Genomic DNA, 18,502 nt, shown 5'->3' with positions numbered 1-18,502 from the left:
TGGTCACATGCCTCTGCTCACGTGACCGGCGCTCCTGTCATTCGACTGCCGCCACCCCGGCTGCCTGCTGCCTGCTTCCTGCGCTGCCCTGAACGTCTCCGCGGTGGTGGCCCCTCTTCCCTCCCCGGCGTCCGAGGCTCCCGCCGCCACTCAGGCCTCCGGAGCCGCCGCAGAGGTTCCGACCCGGCGCCCTAGCTCGGCGGGGCCCCGATCCCCGACCGCCGCCCCCTCCCAGCCGCCTCCGGGTGCGTCGTGGGCTCCCCCGGGGTTCGGGGCGCAGTAAGGCCTCACTCCGCTTGGTTCATCGGGGACACCTACCCAAGGGAGGCGACCCCGCGGCTTCCCCAGAGCCCCCCGGTGCGCGCTGCCGTCCCCCCGCCCAGGCCCTCCGCCCCCTCCGGTGCCGGGGTCCCGGGGTCCCGGCTTCTTTCCTTTCGGGCCTGCACCGGTTTAGGAACCTGCAGAGCCTCCCCCTCGGGGGCCGGGAACCCAACGGGCGGGCAGAGGAGGGCAGGAGGATGGAGGAAAGGAATGCGTTCCCCGGGATGTGCCCCCGCCCTGTTCAGCTGGAGGTCCGAGCTGGCCGGGGACTTAGATGACCGCGCGGAGACACCTGCTGCCTCCCCGGGACGGGCTGCCGCCTGGGTCCGCCTGGTCCCAGGGCCGCAGGTTGGGCCGGAAGGAGCCAGTTTCTGCCTGGGCCCAGCCAGGCCACCTCGCTCTAGCTTGTTTAGGCAGCAGCCCTCAGATGTGGAGATTAAGTTCCAAACTGACCGAGGGCATTGGGGCCCCTTTAGCTTCTCTGTATATAAGCGTGGGCTTATTATGTTTTATGAAAAGGAACCTCAATGTTTTGTGTCGTGATAAAATCAGGCTTAAACTTGTTAACTGTTCGTTTGGGTGTGAGAATTACTTAAAAGGCTCTTGATTGTAGGTCCTTGTAGTCGGACTAGACTCCCATCGTTGGCTGTACCTAAGATGTAATTGGTATTTGTTCCAAAAATTTCTCCTAAAGTTGATTTTGAAAATACAATGAACTTTGGTTGAAAAAAAAAAAATCAAGCGCTATCTTCTAAGAAATTGCATTCCCACGATGGTTATTTTAATTCGAATGAGAATTTAAGGAAGGACTTAAAGGGTTTTCATATGTCATTGCAAAAAATGATGCTTAGGAAATGTAAATAAAATAATTGATCCTAGCTATACTTTAGGTTCTTATTTTTCTTCTGGCAGAGGTTCTTATTTTTCTTCTAGCTAGGTTCTTATTTTTCTTCTGGCAGAGGAGGAAAGTTGATCCCAATTGTATACAATTAAAATACTTTCCTATTTTGTATGCCTATTCTATTTAAGCATGATTTCTGATGTCAATTTCTTGAATGGTTACTTTACAAATCTACATTGTGCCAATAATTAAGAAAAACCTTTCCTTTAGAGCGCTTTCTTATAGAGAGCATTTTATGGAGCAGCTTATAATTGGTGGACAAGATCTGAAGTATAATAATATTAACATTAATGATATTTAACATACATGTCGAATGCCTGGAGAGATGAAGGTGATAATGATGGTATTCTTATCAATCATTGTAGTAGTTGTTAAAAAATAATAACACCTACTATTCTGGTTTCAGCTTACAGCAAAATTGTTGGAAAACTTCCAAGAGCATAAAATTTAGATGACGAAGATGGATATCCGTGGTGCGGTGGATGCAGCTGTTCCAACCAACATTATTGCTGCCAAGGCTGCAGAAGTTCGCGCGAACAAAGTGAACTGGCAGTCCTACCTTCAGTAAGTACGGATTTTCTGTGAATCATGGGTAATCATGTGCTTTTGCATCAGACTTTTTCATGGTCATGCTTCTGTGAGAGAAATATTGGAAAAATATTAATAAATGTGGAAGAAAACACTTCCTTCTTAGAGCTTGTGGCTCTAGTGAGTAGAGAGGCTCGGAGCACTTTTGACCTCTGTCTGGAAAGTTGTGCTTTTCTAGTGAGTGAGAAACCATGGGGTGAGCATTCATGGACTATGGAGGGAGGAAGAGGATAATGTGCAGCAGAGCCTGCTGCAGGCTCAGTGTGCCTTGGTGATCAGTGTGGGGACAGAAGGTGTTGCAGAATAGCTCATACAGCTAGTAAAAAGCGTAGATGTTTGAGTTCAAGACCTGGGTTTGCCTTCTGGTTCTGTGTACTAGTTTGGTGATCTTAGGCAAATCTCTGAGGTTCATTAAGTAAATCTGAAATGGGGACACACATACCACAAGTTTTTATTTTTCTGAAATAATTTACTTAAAGTAATAGCACAGTAGAATATAAGCATTAGTATGTTGAATACCCTCGCAGTAAATTTCAGTTTTTCCCCTTCCTTCTTTTGTATATTAAGACTTAAATGCTGTTGTTCTGTATTTATCTGTAACATAACTGTTCATTTATTCTTGACCATATTTTATCATATTGACTTTACTTCATATCTGTTTACTTTTATATATTTATAACAGTGAGTTATTAGGAAATTCAATTTAGATTTGCATATATCAATACATTTTGAAAAATAATGTGAGGAATCTTTAGGTTTACTAGTATATTTAGTAGTTTGCTTTACTGAAAGGATATTCAGTGTACAAAAATGATCCTTTTAGTTCTGTTAGTCTCATCACTTATCAAATATTTATTGACTGACGACCAAGTTTGAGGCATTTTTCTGGGCTTTGGGGATAAACTCATAATTTACTAGGGAAGTCAGATATTTAAACAGATAATTTTAATTCAGTATGTTAATTGCGATAATAGAAAGGTGCACAGAGAATGATGAGTGTTGAGAAAACAAAACAGCTCATCCTACCTCTAGGAAGTTTTCCTGAAGGGGATTGTCAAAGGTAGGGAATTAAAAATAACATTCTGGGTGGGAAATAATTCATGTTTTGGAAACAGGCCATGGAGAGAGAGAGCTGAAGCTGGAGAGGAAGCAGGAACCAATCAGAAGGTCCTGTTGCTATCAGAAGGAGTTTGGACTTGATTCTGTCAGTGCTTTTCAAGCTGATTCTTAAGCTGTGAAATCCATAGTTGTTATGAAGTTCAGTAAGGAAGCTCTACATGTGATAAAATAAATAAAAGTGATGATTGAATGGAGGTAGGAGTGTATGTCTTAGAGTCATCTTTTGAGACCACACTTAGACTTATTTGTGGAATCTAATGAACAAAATGAATTGACCAACAAAATAAGACTCGAAGCATGGAGGCATGGAACAGGCATTGAGACATACCTCTATGTGGGGTTGGAGGGACAAGAAGAAAAAGCAAAGAACTTACATGCTTATATGCATAGCCCATGGACATGGGCAGTTAGTGTAGTGAAGATCTGTGAGGGTGGGTAGGGGTTGGGAGGAAAGGAGCAAAGGGGAGGGGGAAATGGGAGATGTCTGTAATACTGTAAACAATAAAAATATATTAAAAATAAAATTACTGTTGTGGTTATTAGAACACTGAAGTGTGTAAAGTGGGAGTTAGATGATCAGATTTACCTTTTGGTTGGACAGTAAACCATTCGGCCCGTGATTTAGGCTGGATTTTAGATTTTGGCCCCTTCTCTGATTGAGTTCGACACCCCTATTGTAGAGGATAGATTTGGGGATGATATGCTCAGAGCTAGGGAGACGCTGTGACAGTATTCGGGTTGTTGGTATGCATAGAATTGGATAGATTTGAGAAAGTCTTTGTGATTAATTTGATGTGTGAGGAGGAAAAAGAATCCAGGCTGACTTCTGGCTTCTCGGAAGGGAATGGATTATTGTAGGCCTATGGACTCCAGCGCAGCAGGAGGAGGTGCTTTCTGATGTTTCCTTTGTTCACCTGTGTATCTGTGTAATTGTTTAAATCCCCTGTAAAATTAGGATTGCGAGCTCTGTGTCCTAATTTTATTTTAGAGTACATTTAGACTAGAGCACAATGACTTTCATGTTTATAAAACCTGATTCTGTTTACAACCTAAATAGAATAATGTTGCTGTTGATCATAAAGCACTGGCTGACTGGCAGAAGTTGTGTAGTGTTGGAATTTGGAATGTTTTTAGTTATTATACATGGAGATTTTTAATTGCTTTCCCTTTTTCTCTCTCTTGTTCCAAGGCCTCCATACTTTATAAGTTGGATTCTCCCCTTTTCCTATTTTCTGTCTATTACTCAGCTGTCCAGCTCATGAATTTCTTTTCTAAAATTCCCCTGCTCTGTACTAGTATGTCTGCTCACAGATGTTCACCAAATGTTAACTGTGTGCCTGCTGTCAAGCTGTTGGTTGTGGGGACACCAGTGGGTGTGAAATGTGCCTCCCTAAAAGAGCTTACAGATTAGTAGGAGCTAGATACAACATATGAATTATCAGTGAATCTTATATCACATTATATTCTGATAAAATAAAACCTGTGGGAGAGTTACCCAATGTCAGGAAGCTATAATAATATAATAATGCTTCATCCCTCACAAATTAGCATGTTATTATGAAGATACAGTGCTTAAAAAAATGTAAAAAATTTGATTAAAAAATTTAATTGGACCTTTCTTTATCTGTCACCTAGAGAGTACAGACAGTGAAACTTCAGTTCCCCAACTTAAATCATTCTGAAAGGTATTCGAGAAGCTATTTATTTGAAAATGGAATCATTTTTTCCCCATTAGAAATAATGTAAGTTGAATTAAGTCACTTCAGATCCCTATGATTTCCTGCTTTAACCTTTCTTATATATAGTACATGTCGAATGCACCATTTAATCTATAACAGTGGTTGGCAAACTCATTAGTCAACAGAGCCAAATATCAACAGTACAATGATTGAAATTTCCTTTGAGAGCCAAATTTTTTAAACTTAAACTTCTTCTAATGCCACTTCTTCAAAATAGACTCTCCCAGGCTGTGGTATTTTGTGGAGGAGCCATACTCAAGGGCCCAAAGAGCTGCAGTTTGCCGACCATAGATCTATAAAAAAAAACTTTAAAAATAAAAGGATCCTATCTAATAAAAGAGTAACATACAAGTGTAACTCTGCTACACAATAAGCCACACCCACCAACCAATCAGGAGTGAGTATACAAATTAACCCAACCAAGATGGCAGTAGCCCTGGAGGGAGCAGGAGGCTTGGGCTTCCCCTTTAGGGCAGACCAGCTGGCTCCAACCTGTGTACCAGGCCTCTATCCTATATAATAAAAGAGTAATATGCAAATTGACCATCACTCCAACACATAAGATGGCTTCCCCCATGTGGACACAAGATGGCCACCACAAGATGCCCAGCAAGGGAGGGCAGATGGGAGGGACCTGCAAGGGAGAGCAGCTGTGGGAGATCAGGCAAGCAGAGGAGGGCAGTTGGGAGGGACCAGGCCTGCAAGGGAGGGCAATTGGAGGCAATCAATCCTGCAGGGGAGTGCAGTTAGGGGTGACCAGGCTGGCAGAGGAGGGAAGTTGGGGGCAACCAGGCCTAAAGGGAAGGGCATTTGAGTGGGACCCAGGACTGCGGGGTCCTGCAGGGGAGAGCAGTTAGGGGCAGTCGGCTGGCAGGGGAGCAGTTAGGCATCAATCAGGCTGGCAGGGGAGTGGTTAGGGGGTGATCAGGCTGGCAGGCAGAAGCGGTTAGGGGCAATCAGGAAGGCAGGCAGGCGAGCAGTTGGGAGCCAGCAGTCCAGTCCTGGATTGTGAGAGGGATGTCCGACTGCCCATTTGGTCTAAAAGGGCAGTTGGACATCCCTCAAGGGGACCCAGATTAAAGAGGGTGCAGGCTGGGCTTAGGGACACTCCCCCTCTTTCCCTGTGCATGAATTTTGTGCACTGGGCCTCTAGTGTGAAATATAAATGAAAATTTAACAAAAAGGTAATGAAATGTATAGTAAAAAATGAAAATTTACATACACCCTAGAACTTACCTTTAATGCTGAGAGCTGTTGATGACTGAATGTAGAGAGGAAGGATGGAGGGATGTTATTGTTTGGAAGGGAAGTCCCCTTTCATAAAGACACCAGGTAGCTGTTCCTCTGGGTTCTTTCTCTCTTTTGTTCCCTTGCCCTTGTTCCACTAGAACAGTGAGGAAGCTGTCCTCTTCCACCACTTTGGCCTCCATGCCTTGGAAATGGGTAAGAGCATTGTTCATTATGAGAAGTGCCTGGAATGGCAATTGTTTTCCCCAGAGGTATTTCTTCACACTTGGGGCAAACAATTCATGGACCCACTCACTGTTTACCCAGGCTTTTCTGTTAGCTCTCCACATCACATTCCACTTGTTTTTCATGACATCAGTTTTTCTTGAAAACTCACGGGTATTCAGAATGGTAAATGAGTAGAAGCTTCCTTTTGAAGCCCCCACTTGCATTCCTACACAGCAGTGACGTCAGCCAGTCCTTCATTGGCTTATGTCCTGGCACTGACTTCTCCTGTGTGATGTAGGACTTCTTTGGTGTTTTCTTCCAGAAGAGGCCTGTCTCATCACAATTGAACACTTGTTGGGGAACAAATCCCTTGGCCTCTATGTATTCTTGAAATTCTGTCACAAAATTATCAGTAGCTACTTTGTTTGAGCTGGCAGCCTCCCCACGCCTCGCTACACTTTTCTTAAAAATGCCACCTCTTTTCTTAAATTTATTGAACCACTCCCTACTGGCCTTAAACCAATCACTTACAGCACTCGTTTCAGGGGTGTCTTTCAGGAGGTTCGTGTGCAGCATCTTTGCTTTTTCACATATCATTGCCTTCGAAATGCTATCACTGGCTAACTGCTTTTCATTTATCCAAATCAGCAATAATTTTTATGCCTCTTAAACTGCCTGTAATCGTTGTTTTACGAGCACTTTCACACACTTAGCAAAGTCAGCACTCTTGATGGCCTCTTTATGTTTTAAAATTGTGCTAATCATAGATTTTACCTTGCCATACTCAGTAGCCAGATCAGACACATGGACACTTCTATCATACTTAGCAATTATTTCTTTTTAAAGCTCTATTGTTCTCACAACTTTACTTTTTTACTTTGCTCCTATAACTTACCATGGTGATTTACTATCTATATATATAAAAGCCTAAGTGAAGAGTATGACCTGTCGACCGCTCAACTGCTCAATTGGTCGCTATGATGCACACTCACCACCAGGGGGCAGATGCTCAACACAGGAACTGCCCCCTCATTGTCAGTGGGCTCCCATAGCCAACCTTCCTTGGTCGGCCAGTCTCCCCAGGTCCTTCCCCCTCAGGCAGCCGGCCCTAATCGCCCCGATTGGGACTGGTTGAGACTGCCCCAATTGGCCCCTATCGTTGGCCAGGCTAAGGGACTCCACTTGTGCATGAATTAATGCACCAGGCCTCTAGTATTTAATAATAATAAACAGCAACAAAAGCAAAAAAACCATGAAAACATTCACAGGACAATTTCCTGAGATATTAACAACTTGAGGTGTAGCAGTAAACCGACTCATATTCATGCATTCTCTTCTTTGTCACCTGAGGGTTATTGGGTTGAGAACCGAAGTTTTATTCAATAACCAAGACGTTTTTCCATGAGCTACTTGGTTGAGAACTGAATTGTCGAGATGGGAGATGTTTGAGAACTGAAGTTTGACTGATAAAAGAATAGGTGTGGCTATATTCCAGTCAGACTGGAATCCAGTAAAAACTATATCCTGAGAATATGCGAATCATAAAATATTGTCCTCCCTCTTCATGTTAAAGTTTAATAAAAAAACAAACTTTTAACCAAAAAATTAGATAATAAATGTGGTAAGCATTAAAATGGAGAGATTACATAAGTTTTTCTCACACAAGGAAAGAGGGAGCACATAGTGGCCTGGGAGCAGTGGTGACGTCTTTACAGAACACATCAGGATACTTGCAGGAGTTGTCTAAGCTGGGGAGCTGGGGGGTGCTGTGGAGGAAACCCAGTTGGGGAGCTGAGACTAGGAAGAGCATGCAGTCCTGGGGGCTGTCGGTAGTTTGGTGTGGCTCCCTGCAGGCTGCTATGTTGGGGCACCTGCATTCACCAGTTTCGTAGGTCAAAAATCTACAAGTCATCTTGACTCTTCTATTTTCCTAACAACCCATATCCCATACATTAACACATTCATTGAGTCATACATCCAAAACACGCCTCGGATCTGACCATCTTTATCTCGTTCCACTGCTGCCACCCCAGAGCAGGCTGTCATCACATCTCATGCGCTCTCTTGTTAGAGTTCACTGGGTGGGTGGCTCTGCTTTAACTCTTCTCCCAAAGCAGCAGTTCTCTACATAGGTGTGAGATGAGAGTCATTTCAAAACATATTAATCAGATTAGGTCCCACTGCTCAAACGCTCTGGTTTACTGGTACTCTGCTGTTCTTGCTCTTTTTCACACAGCAAGCTAATTGCTGCTCCCAGGTCTTTGGGCTGGCACTTCTGTCTCTCTGGAAGTTCCTCCCCAGATTGCTTGGCTCATTAAGTCAGTTCATTCAGTTGTCTGTGCAGGTAATTTAAAGGCCTTCTCTGAAATGCAACTAAAATATGTTATTTTCTAGCTTCTTGCCTGCCTAAGTTTTTTTCATAGTGTTTACAATTCTGGCATTATGATGGTGTGTGTGTGTATTCTTTTTTTAAAAGTATTTATTTTTGTCTTTGTATATTTTCCCCACTGGAATGCAAGCACAAAGAGGGATGTCTAATTTATTACTATGTTGCCTATTCTTAAAAGTATCTGGCACATTGTAGGCTGCCAATTAATATTGGCTGATTCAATCATAAATGAGCAGAGTACTTGTTGGAAAGTGGTGGAGATGAGTTTTTGGAAATGGGAGTAACATTCTTGGTAAGTAACATACTTTTTCACATAACTTTTAAAAAATGTGTTTGTATTGATTTTAGAAAGGAAGAGAGAGGAAGAGAGAGATAGAAACATCAATGATGAGAGAGAATCACCAATTGGCTGCCTCCTGCACACCTTGAAGAGTACAGATCCATTGAAGAAGGGATCCCTGCAAGTAGGAGGACACAGGATAGTGTAGGGTGATTGCTGGGAGGACAGGGGTCAGGATGGAGATGTTATATTCTTCCGAGAGGAGGAGGATCACATTTTCCCGAGTCTGGAGGAAAAGAGTATGCTGGAGAAAATTTTAGTGGAAGTGTATATAAAGTATCTTTAGTCTTGATAAATAAGAGGGCCAAGTAAATTGTTTGACTTGGGAAGGGACTAAAGGTGAGGCTTTGAGTAGTGCTAAGAGGTGGCATGTTATTAAGTTATTACTATGGATCAGGCATTGTACTAACCACCCCATGTGAATTGTGCAATTTTTTTCTGTAGTTCAACCTCTTAAAAGCCATGTGATTATTGTTACCATTTTGCAGGTAAATTAACTCACTCTCAGAGAGGTCACATGATCAGTAAGTGGTGGAGCTGGGCTTTGAACCCAGGTCTCTTTGATAGCAGGGCCCGTGTGTCAACCCTCATGCCTACTACTAAGGAGAGAGGAGAAAGTCTGAAATTCCTCATAGTGGCTATTCAACTCTTACTGAACAAAAGCAACTTGTTCTTACTTTCCAGGGGACAGATGATTTCTGCTGAAGATTGTGAATTCATTCAAAGGTTTGAAATGAAAAGAACTCCTGAAGAGAAGCAAGAAATGCTTCAAAATGAAGGCAGTCAGGTGATTGATGTAAACGTTATATCATGAAAAGTTCCCCATGTCATTAAATATTCTAGAAATGTTTTTTAATGAGTACATGATATTCCATTGAAGGTACACATAATTTAACTACAGATCATTTTTTTATTGGAAAGTTTTTGAGTAATTCCCAGTTTTCTTTGTTAATTTGGAAAAAGTGTTATATTTTGTATATTTATTCTTTTTAAAAAAATATATTTTATTGATTTTTTTACAGAGAGGAAAGGAGAGGGATAGAGAGTTAGAAACATCGATGAGTCATTGATCAGCTGCCTCTTGCACGCCCCCTACTGTGTTTGTAGTTGGAAGACAATAATTAACGTTGATTTTGTTTTTTTTTAGTGTGCTAAAACATTTATAAACCTGATGACTCACATCTCCAAAGAACAGACAGTTCAGTACATATTAACTATGATCGATGATATGTTGCAGGTAGGTATATTCTTTACTTAATACATTAGGTGACTTCATCTTTTTGTGTACCGCACAGTGATAACATTCTTGTAATCTTTCACTTACAACACTGGTTCTCATAGAATATAATAATACATTTTTCTTCATTATATTAGCGTTGTATCAATAACTTGCTAATAGTGATAAAGATGGGAAAGATGCAAAATACAGGCTATTTTTGTTGTTTTTCAGTACAGGAAGTAATCCATAGGCATTTTTCCTCCCGTAACACCTCAGAGTTCTCTGTGAGCACCAGTAATGTTTGGTGAGTCACTTGAGGCTTTTTGGATGCCTGAATAATTACAGATGATAGGGGTCCTTCTCTTTCAGTCATTCAGCAGATCTCTATGTCCCTGTGTTCCAGGCCAGTGGAGGCCCTGGGTCTTCAGTGCTGAATGTAGGCAAGGTTTTTGCCCTCAGAAGCGTGCTAATCGTCTGAGACTTTTCCAGCTGTATAAAGTCCCTACTTACTGCCTATTGTCCCTGAACACAGAAGAGCCTCCTTTATTCACAATTTTGTATTTTACACCAGAGTATAATCTAGGTTTAGATTATTGGCATGCAGAGTAGTTATTTTTGAAACAGGCTGTCTAGCTGTAAAATCCAATGCTTGTCGTCATGTCTTATGAGACTTTAAGAAAAGTGTTAGTCTGGCTGCTTAGGGGCCATTCTGCCAGTTTACAAGGAAAAACATATATTAATGGCCTACTATTATATATGCCAAGCACTATACTAACAGGTTGAAAATACCAAGGTTAGGAAGAATGGAGCTGTCTACCTATGGGCCATCATGTCATCTATGGGAATGAAGTGATTTGATAATGTGAGTGAGGATTGATATCCAACCTTGGGTGAAGCAGGCCTATATGAGAATGACCTTGGTCCTCTGAGCATTTTTTTCCTTTAAAAACTAAAGTGAAGAAAAATTGGGAATGTTGTGGTCTGCCTTGGCTATCCAGGTTGTTATATGGGACTACACCAAGAAGGAGGAAGCTGTGAGTTTGTATGCAGACCTTGGTTTTATTTATGTCACACACACACACACACACACACACACACACACACACAAACAAAACAAAAAAACCCACATACACAAAGGCACACACAAAAATATTCTCAATTTTTATGTTTATCCACGTATCTATAAATTAAAAGCTATGAGTTCACACTCTGTCCAATTTAATTTTATCTCAATATTACAGACTTCATTCTTGCCTCCTTTTTCCATACTTGTAATCTCTTCTGGCAGTGAGATTGTGAGATCCTCTTATCCTTCATCTATTAACTCATTTATTTTACCATGTTATATAAAGAAAGTAATTCTTTTTACTTATATAGCTGTGGAAAGCAAAACCTTTTCCTAGAGATTGGTGTTTGTTTGCAGTATTTTATCTTTAAACTGTGGTTATGTAGGTCAGAGAATTGTGCTCAAGTTTTGTTCAGAGTGGTTAAATTATTTTTCTTTAAATACATTTGGTTCATTTATTTTTATTCTGCTCTAGTTTTTTTCTCTCATCCTTGTTTATTTTATTTTACTATTTTTGATTATGTAAAACATTAATATGCTTCCAGAAGTTAAAACTATATACAGAAAAGTATACTCAGAAATGTCACCAGCCCCTATCCTGTCCCTTGTACCCCATTCCCCCCATCTCTTGTGGGTAACCAATATCCTAGATTTCTAGTTTATTTTTCCTGTTTTTCTTTTTTTGCAAAAATAGATAGGTACATGTGTATTGTCTTATATTCTTTTTTTTTTTTTTTAATACAAAAATGTGTACTTTTAGAAGAAGGGCGTTATCCATATTTTCTTAAAGGTTTATAACTAGGGCTCCTGGGACAGTGATGGCTGGAAAAACATTGTGGTTTTTAATTTAATTTAATTTAATTTTTATTTTTTTAAAATGTTGTTATTGATTTTAGAGAGAGGAAGGGAGAAGGAATGAGGGATAGAAACATCAGTGATGAGAGAGAATTATTGCACATCCCTGACTGTGGATAAAGCCCATAACCCAGGCATGTGCTGTGACCCGGAATGGAACTGTGACTTCCTGGTTCATAGGTCAACACTCAACCACTGAGCCAGACTGGCGGGGCTGTCAGTATATTTTTGAATCAGGAATTGAGACCACAAAAGACTGGTAGAGGAAGATGGGTTTTAAAGTTATTTAAAATGTGTAAAATATTTTCTCTTTATGTATGTAAGGTACCTTGTTCATTTACATGCACAATTAAAATTTTAACTTTGGAAATTATCTATCAATGGAGTTAATGATAACCTGAATTTTGTCATTAGCATAACCATTTTTATTGTTACTCTAGATCAGTGTTTCCCAAAGTGTGGTACGTGTACCCCCAGGGATACGGGAAGAGTTTGGTGGGGGTACGTGTTGCACTGGAGTTTGGTGGGGATATGCACTGCACCGTGCTTAGCTGCGCCTAATTCTACGTTCTCATGAGTACGAGGGGTAGTCAGCGTTACGAAAATTATAGAGGGGGTACACATATGTCAAAAGTTTGGGAAACACTGCTCTAGATTATAGTGTTTATTATTTAAGGAATGGTATAGTCTTTCCCTTAATTGGGGTAACTGTTAGCACAGACCAAAATTAAAATCAGGGTATTTAAAAATAATTAAATATTGATCTGAAAAATTAAAATTATTGTTTGTGTGGTTATTTGTGCTTTTACCAAATATTTCTCCTTAGAAATCACACTCAGGGAACCAGAAAGCATTTCAGCCAATAATATGCAGAGAAAATTTAGGGGAGAGGTAGAATTTGCATGATTTGAACTAAAAAGTAATTGTTTCTCAATTTCTAAATCCACTTGCTAGTATGAAATACTGTTGTTTTTTTTTGGCTCTCTTTATGTGCCCTTATTTTTCCATCATGATATTCTAAGAGTAATTTTGCACATTTGAGATTTCTCTAATACTCCATTTCCCTTGCTTGCTTGTACATAGCATGAGATTTGTCCTGCCGATCCTTCCATCTACAGCTAACTTGTGATCTTTCTGCCCTCTTTCTATTTCGTTTGTGTGGAAGCAGCATAGAGGGGTGTAGATAACAGTGGGGAAGTCAAATCAGCAGTGCAGGCTGAGAAGAAAGTAACTTAGAATGCTACACTTTGCAGCTGGGGTCTGCTATCATGACTCACTTGAATTAAACTAATCATAATAAAGGTGATTTTATTTATTTTTATTTTATTTTATTTTTTAAAATATATTTATTAATTTTTTACAGACAGGAAGGGAGAGGGATAGAGAGTTGGAAACATCAATGTGAGAGAAACATCGATCAGCTGCTTCCTGCACACTTCCTACTGGGGATGTGCCAGCAACCAAGGTACATGCCCTTGACTGGAATTGAATCTGGGACTCTGGAGTCCACAGGCCAACGCTTTTATCTACTGAGCCAAAATGGTTAGGGCAACGTGATTTTATCTTTTAAATATCCCTGGCCCCCCCCCCCCCCCCCCAGCTATATTCCCCCCTCCCCATAATAACAACAACAGGGAGGCAAATCTCATACACATTGGTAAAAGAAAGCAAACGAATTGATGGGGACATAAAATGAAAGGTTGAATAGTAAGGCATGATTGCTACATTCTTTAGGAAAATACATTCTGATTAGTGACATTATTCCTCTTCTTTTTTAGGAAAATCATCAGCGTGTTAGCATTTTTTTTGACTATGCTAAACGAAGCAAGACAACTGCCTGGTCCTACTTTCTGCCAATGTTGAATCGCCAGGATCTCTTTACTGTTCATATGGTAAATCTGAATTGATCAAATTTCTGGTTTAGGGAAGAAATACACCTGGGCCGTTTATGACTTGATAACCTCCCAATTCCCAGAGGCATAATTGCTGTGATAAGTTTGCAAAGCAGTGTTTTCTTACTGGTGTTCAGTAATGTGGGGATAAGGGAGAAGTAAAAGAGATAGGCTTGCTTTGATACAGTTAAAGTTTTGTAGAGTATAATGATGAGTCATTGGAATAAGAGCCTTGTCATTCACATGTGAAAACGTCTCTGGACACCTATGACAGGATTAACTGAATTACTTTAGAAACTAAATTTTGCTTTGAAGCAGCTATTGTGTTTAATTTTAATTTCATATAATACTTATTCAATAAAAAATTCATTATTAATTTTATAACTTGAAGAAAATTGAGAAATGTTTAAATGAGGAGAACATGGTATATTTTTATATATCAAGAGAGATGGCTGTTTAATACCAGGATATTTTTATACCGAGATAAAGATTTTTAAGTATGAGAACTCACAAGTGGCTTTGAATGAGTAAGGTACTGGTTGGCAGTTTGTTCTAGATTGCTCAGGACACTGGCAGGTGATTTGGTGAAAATCTGCTGCTAGAATGATTTCTGTGTTCTTTGGATTTTTACTTGTCTTATAATGAATCTCAGTCTTACCTTTGAAACTCAGACTAATATAAAGAATATCATGAAATTCTTAATTTAACAACTAATTTTGGTTCATATTATTGGAAATATTTGAAAATACATTTTAACTATATTTAAAAACATATTTAAAAAATTAGGTGTAAACTATTTTTGGAGGAGTTGAGTGTTAAAAAAATGCAGCAAAAATGGTTACGAATCTTAGTTTTTAAGGTATATGATGTGATTTTTATAATCAATGTACTATTCAACTGTATTTCTTGTTTTTTAGGCAGCAAGAATTATTGCCAAGTTAGCAGCTTGGGGAAAAGAATTGATGGAAGGCAGTGACTTAAATTACTATTTTAATTGGATAAAAACTCAGCTGAGTTCACAGGTAAAAGACATTTCTTTTAGTATCTTTGCAAGGAATGTAACATCCATGCTCTCTCGAGCTATTTATGGTAATTATGGGAAATGACAAATGTATTAAAATAATGCCATATTGAACTCGATGAATAAGCCAAATTACTCTTGGGTATGGTACTCTGCTTCACTTTTTCTTTTTTTGACTGGCTTCAGCTCAACCCTTTCTGTCCTTTCTGCCGCTTGGGATTTTCCATTCTAGATGGAAGTACCTTCTTCTAGGAGACTGCCAGGATCACACAGGTCGGAGGATTGAGAGGATTCACACAACTCCTGTCAGGCTTATGTGACGGGAAAAGAAGCTGCATCGTGGGGAGAGTGCAGGCAAACTTTTGGCTGAGAGACTTCCTGGGGCAGCACGCACATCTGTCTTAGCTGGACCATGGTACCATTTGTGGGAGAAATCTGCGTTTGGTCTCCAGATATTTCTAATGGGATCTTCAGTGCCCTTTTAGTCACTAATTAGGCTGACTGTCTTAACTAGTTACACCAATAAACAAATTGGCTTTGTGTGCCACCAGGGAGTTTCAATCTGTGAACAGCAGATTAAATTAATACATCATTAGTCAATCTTCTCATTCTAGTCCTGGCCAAGAGTCCATACCAGGTTTCTAGGCGCTCCCGGGTAAACATGGAGCTGCTGGCCCAGCTGTGAGATACCGCCTCACAGTGAGTCCTCAGGATTTCACTTGTATCCTTGTGGGATTGGACATTTAGGTCTAAGGTCAAATATGAAGGCTGCTTATTGGCTGTCTTGTTGCTTTCAGACCTCTCTAGCTCTACTTCCCCCTGGAGGAAACAGCTTGCTAGTTTAATGGCTGGAAAACTACAAGTTTTCTGTTTTTGTCTCCATAGTTCCCTAGAATAGGGCAAAATATAAGATACTTAGGATGGCTCAGTGTTTCTTTTAGGCTTCCAGTATTAGGTGGCAAGGGCGAGACTTGGTGGGAATGGCCATCAGAAAAGGAGTGAAATGAAGGGGGAGGGGAGGAGTATTCTGGGGAAGAAAAGGTAGAAGAGAATGAGATTTGGGTGTTGGGATGGTTTTATTATACATGAAGGAACAGGCCAGGAGAAGTAATATTGGTTGCTATTGTGGTGTTATAAGTGTTCGATTTCAAAGAAATGTCTATTTGAAATACATTTTTGGAAAGTTGGCCTTTAGATTTCAGCGACTGTTATTTTAATAGATTTTAATTTGAAGCATAAAGGAGACACCAGGACATTTGGCTTAGATTGATTTTTTTTACTAATTGCTTGCTTTTTTTGGGGAGCCAAATTGCTTTCTATTTAGATAGGGATATTTTGGAGTGTTTTGAATAATTTTTTTTTGTCAGTAGCATAAATATTAACATTTTTGACTTAGTTTTAAAAGTATTTTTACAAGAGCCACAAATTTATAGATTTTAGTGAGTTTGTGAGGTACTTAAAAATCAAGATATTTAGAACATGAAAATATTTTACAGTTTTTCCCCCCAATGTATTTCATTTGGGATCAGAATGCTTAGTTAAGTAGGTACATCCTTTTTATTTTTTTTATTTTTATTTGAATTTACTTTTTCTTTACATCCTGCTTTAGTGTTAGCTTTATGGTATAGTGGTAATGGGGCTCTATTGTAGCTGAATTCATAAAATCAAAATTGGCAGGAAAAAATGTGTAGTTTGCCACTAACATTTTGAGTTGTTTCATCTTAGACTTTTCTTCATAGGAATAACATTTATATTGTGTCTCAGATGATTAGTCACTTTTGGAATGATTAACTATGTTTGTAATCTTATTGAGCAACTGGGGGAAATATTTCCTTCTTTCTTTAAATGTTTTTTTCCCCCCTAGTTTTAATTATTTTTCTTTTTTTTACAATAAATTAAAAAATTTCAATGTTGACACAATTGCAGGTATCCCCCACTCCCCCACCCTTTGCCCAACTCCACCCACCCCTGTCTCCCTCTCCCTTGGTCTTCACCAAACAAACTATTGTCTGTGTTCATGGGGAATGCATATTGATTTGAGAAAGAGAAAGGGGGGGGGGGTGGTGTGTGTGGGGAGAGAAAGAGAAAAAGAGAGAGAGAAAAACAAAAACAGAAAAACAGAGAGAGAAAGAGAGAGGGAGAGAGAAACATTGATTTGACTCATTGGTTGACTAGGTGGACTCATGTATGTGCCTTGACTAGGGATCAAACCTGTAAGGTTGGCATATTGGGATGATGCTACAACTAACTGAGCCACCCAGCCAAGGCACAGGGGAAACATGTCTGTTATCACTAGTGGGAGCAAATATTTCAATGTCTAGAACTGTTTTCATTAGAACTGGTATTAGATAAGTGCTATTAAAGACCTTTACTGTATCTTTCTAGAGTACTCTTCTTATCACTGAGCCTTTGGCTTTGTTTACGGTATGGCATTTCTGCTTTGCAAGTCCTTTTGCTTACAGAATGACTCTTCAGGTTTCCCAGGCCCAATCTGGCTTTGCTTCGCAGAATCTGGTCACTGCTTCTGCTAGGCCCTGAATGGCACTCTCTCTGTTACTGTGGGCAGCCACCTCTTCCATAGAGATTTATCAGATTTAAATTATAGACTTCTTGTTAAAAGAAAGAAACATAGGATTATATGGGATTTTATTTTCTACTTTGCTTAAATGTCATTTGGTAACATATCTGGAAGGTCTCTTTTTCTTAAATGTGCTTTCTCTGTCAAAAAGGGACCACATTTTATGATTCTAATAGAAATAGATTTTCAAAAGTCCAGGTTAGTTGTAAGTTTGGATATTTTACTCTTCGATTTATAGCAACATTTAGGAGTATTGTACTTGATTATGGGGGTATGACACTTAATAGATAATAGTTATTGCATAAAACATAATAACATTTCCTTTTAGAAATTTATTATCACTTTTCTTTTGCATATTCAGCCTTTAACTTTCTATCTTAAAATTTCTTTGGTCATTTCTATATAACATGTAAGATTTTGATTTTCATTGTAACTTGTCAGCATTATTGTGATGACCAAATTTTAAGTTCTATGTAGTATCTTCCCATCATCAGGCACCTATTTCAAAAACTTGGCACAAAATATAGGGTGGATAGCTCAGCTTAAGATAGTTGTCTTATTGGAGAAACAATTTAGTAAGTAAATCCCGAGACTTGGGAATTTGTGCTTCACTCATGAAATTTAGCTGGAGCTTAGTATTCAGCTTACTTTTGCTCCATTTTTTATAATATATTGACTAAGATATTATATGGATGAGTATTAAGACATTTAGAATATATCATACCATCCCCATTTTTTTTTATTAGTTGATGATACTCCATTAAGTAGGGTTAGGAAAAAAATTATAAAATTTGCTTAGCTCCCTTTCATACACTGATAAATTAGGATAAAATTAAAAACAAAACTAAGTAATAAGTTATTTATTTTGTAATAGAAACTGCGTGGTAGCGGTGTTGCTGTTGAAACAGGAACAGTCTCTTCAAGTGATGTAAGTACATTCCTTCTTAATTCACTAGCCTCCTAATGCCCTGAAGATAAGCTATTTTGAGTCATAAACATTTACAACTTTGAAGATGTCT

The 18,502-nt window shown here is 39.4% G+C and overlaps 1 protein-coding gene across 8 annotated transcripts in view; it reads left to right on the top strand.

Annotated features, from left to right (window-relative positions):
* Nucleotides 1–27: 27 nt before the first annotated feature.
* The window catches only part of ATP6V1H (ATPase H+ transporting V1 subunit H), a 60,373-nt gene continuing 41,898 nt past the window's right edge, over nt 28–18,502 (top strand). Inside the window, exons 1-7 of one of the 8 annotated variants that reach the window (XM_045581409.1) lie at nt 28–245; nt 1,629–1,786; nt 9,537–9,639; nt 10,000–10,089; nt 13,771–13,884; nt 14,802–14,906; nt 18,358–18,411. In XM_045581409.1, the coding sequence (XP_045437365.1) occupies nt 1,674–1,786; nt 9,537–9,639; nt 10,000–10,089; nt 13,771–13,884; nt 14,802–14,906; nt 18,358–18,411 (579 nt within the window). In that variant the 5' untranslated portion in view covers nt 28–245; nt 1,629–1,673. The remainder of the gene's footprint in view (nt 246–1,628; nt 1,787–9,536; nt 9,640–9,999; nt 10,090–13,770; nt 13,885–14,801; nt 14,907–18,357; nt 18,412–18,502) is intronic. The other 7 variants (XM_045581407.1, XM_045581406.1, XM_036436912.2 and 4 more) reach the window with 7 other exon arrangements.

The sequence above is a fragment of the Pipistrellus kuhlii genome, unplaced genomic scaffold (genome assembly GCF_014108245.1).
Source record: "Pipistrellus kuhlii isolate mPipKuh1 unplaced genomic scaffold, mPipKuh1.p scaffold_m20_p_14, whole genome shotgun sequence".
NCBI lineage: Eukaryota > Metazoa > Chordata > Mammalia > Chiroptera > Vespertilionidae > Pipistrellus > Pipistrellus kuhlii.
Note: the sequence above shows the minus strand (reverse complement) of the source record. Positions and strands in the feature narration are given on the sequence as shown.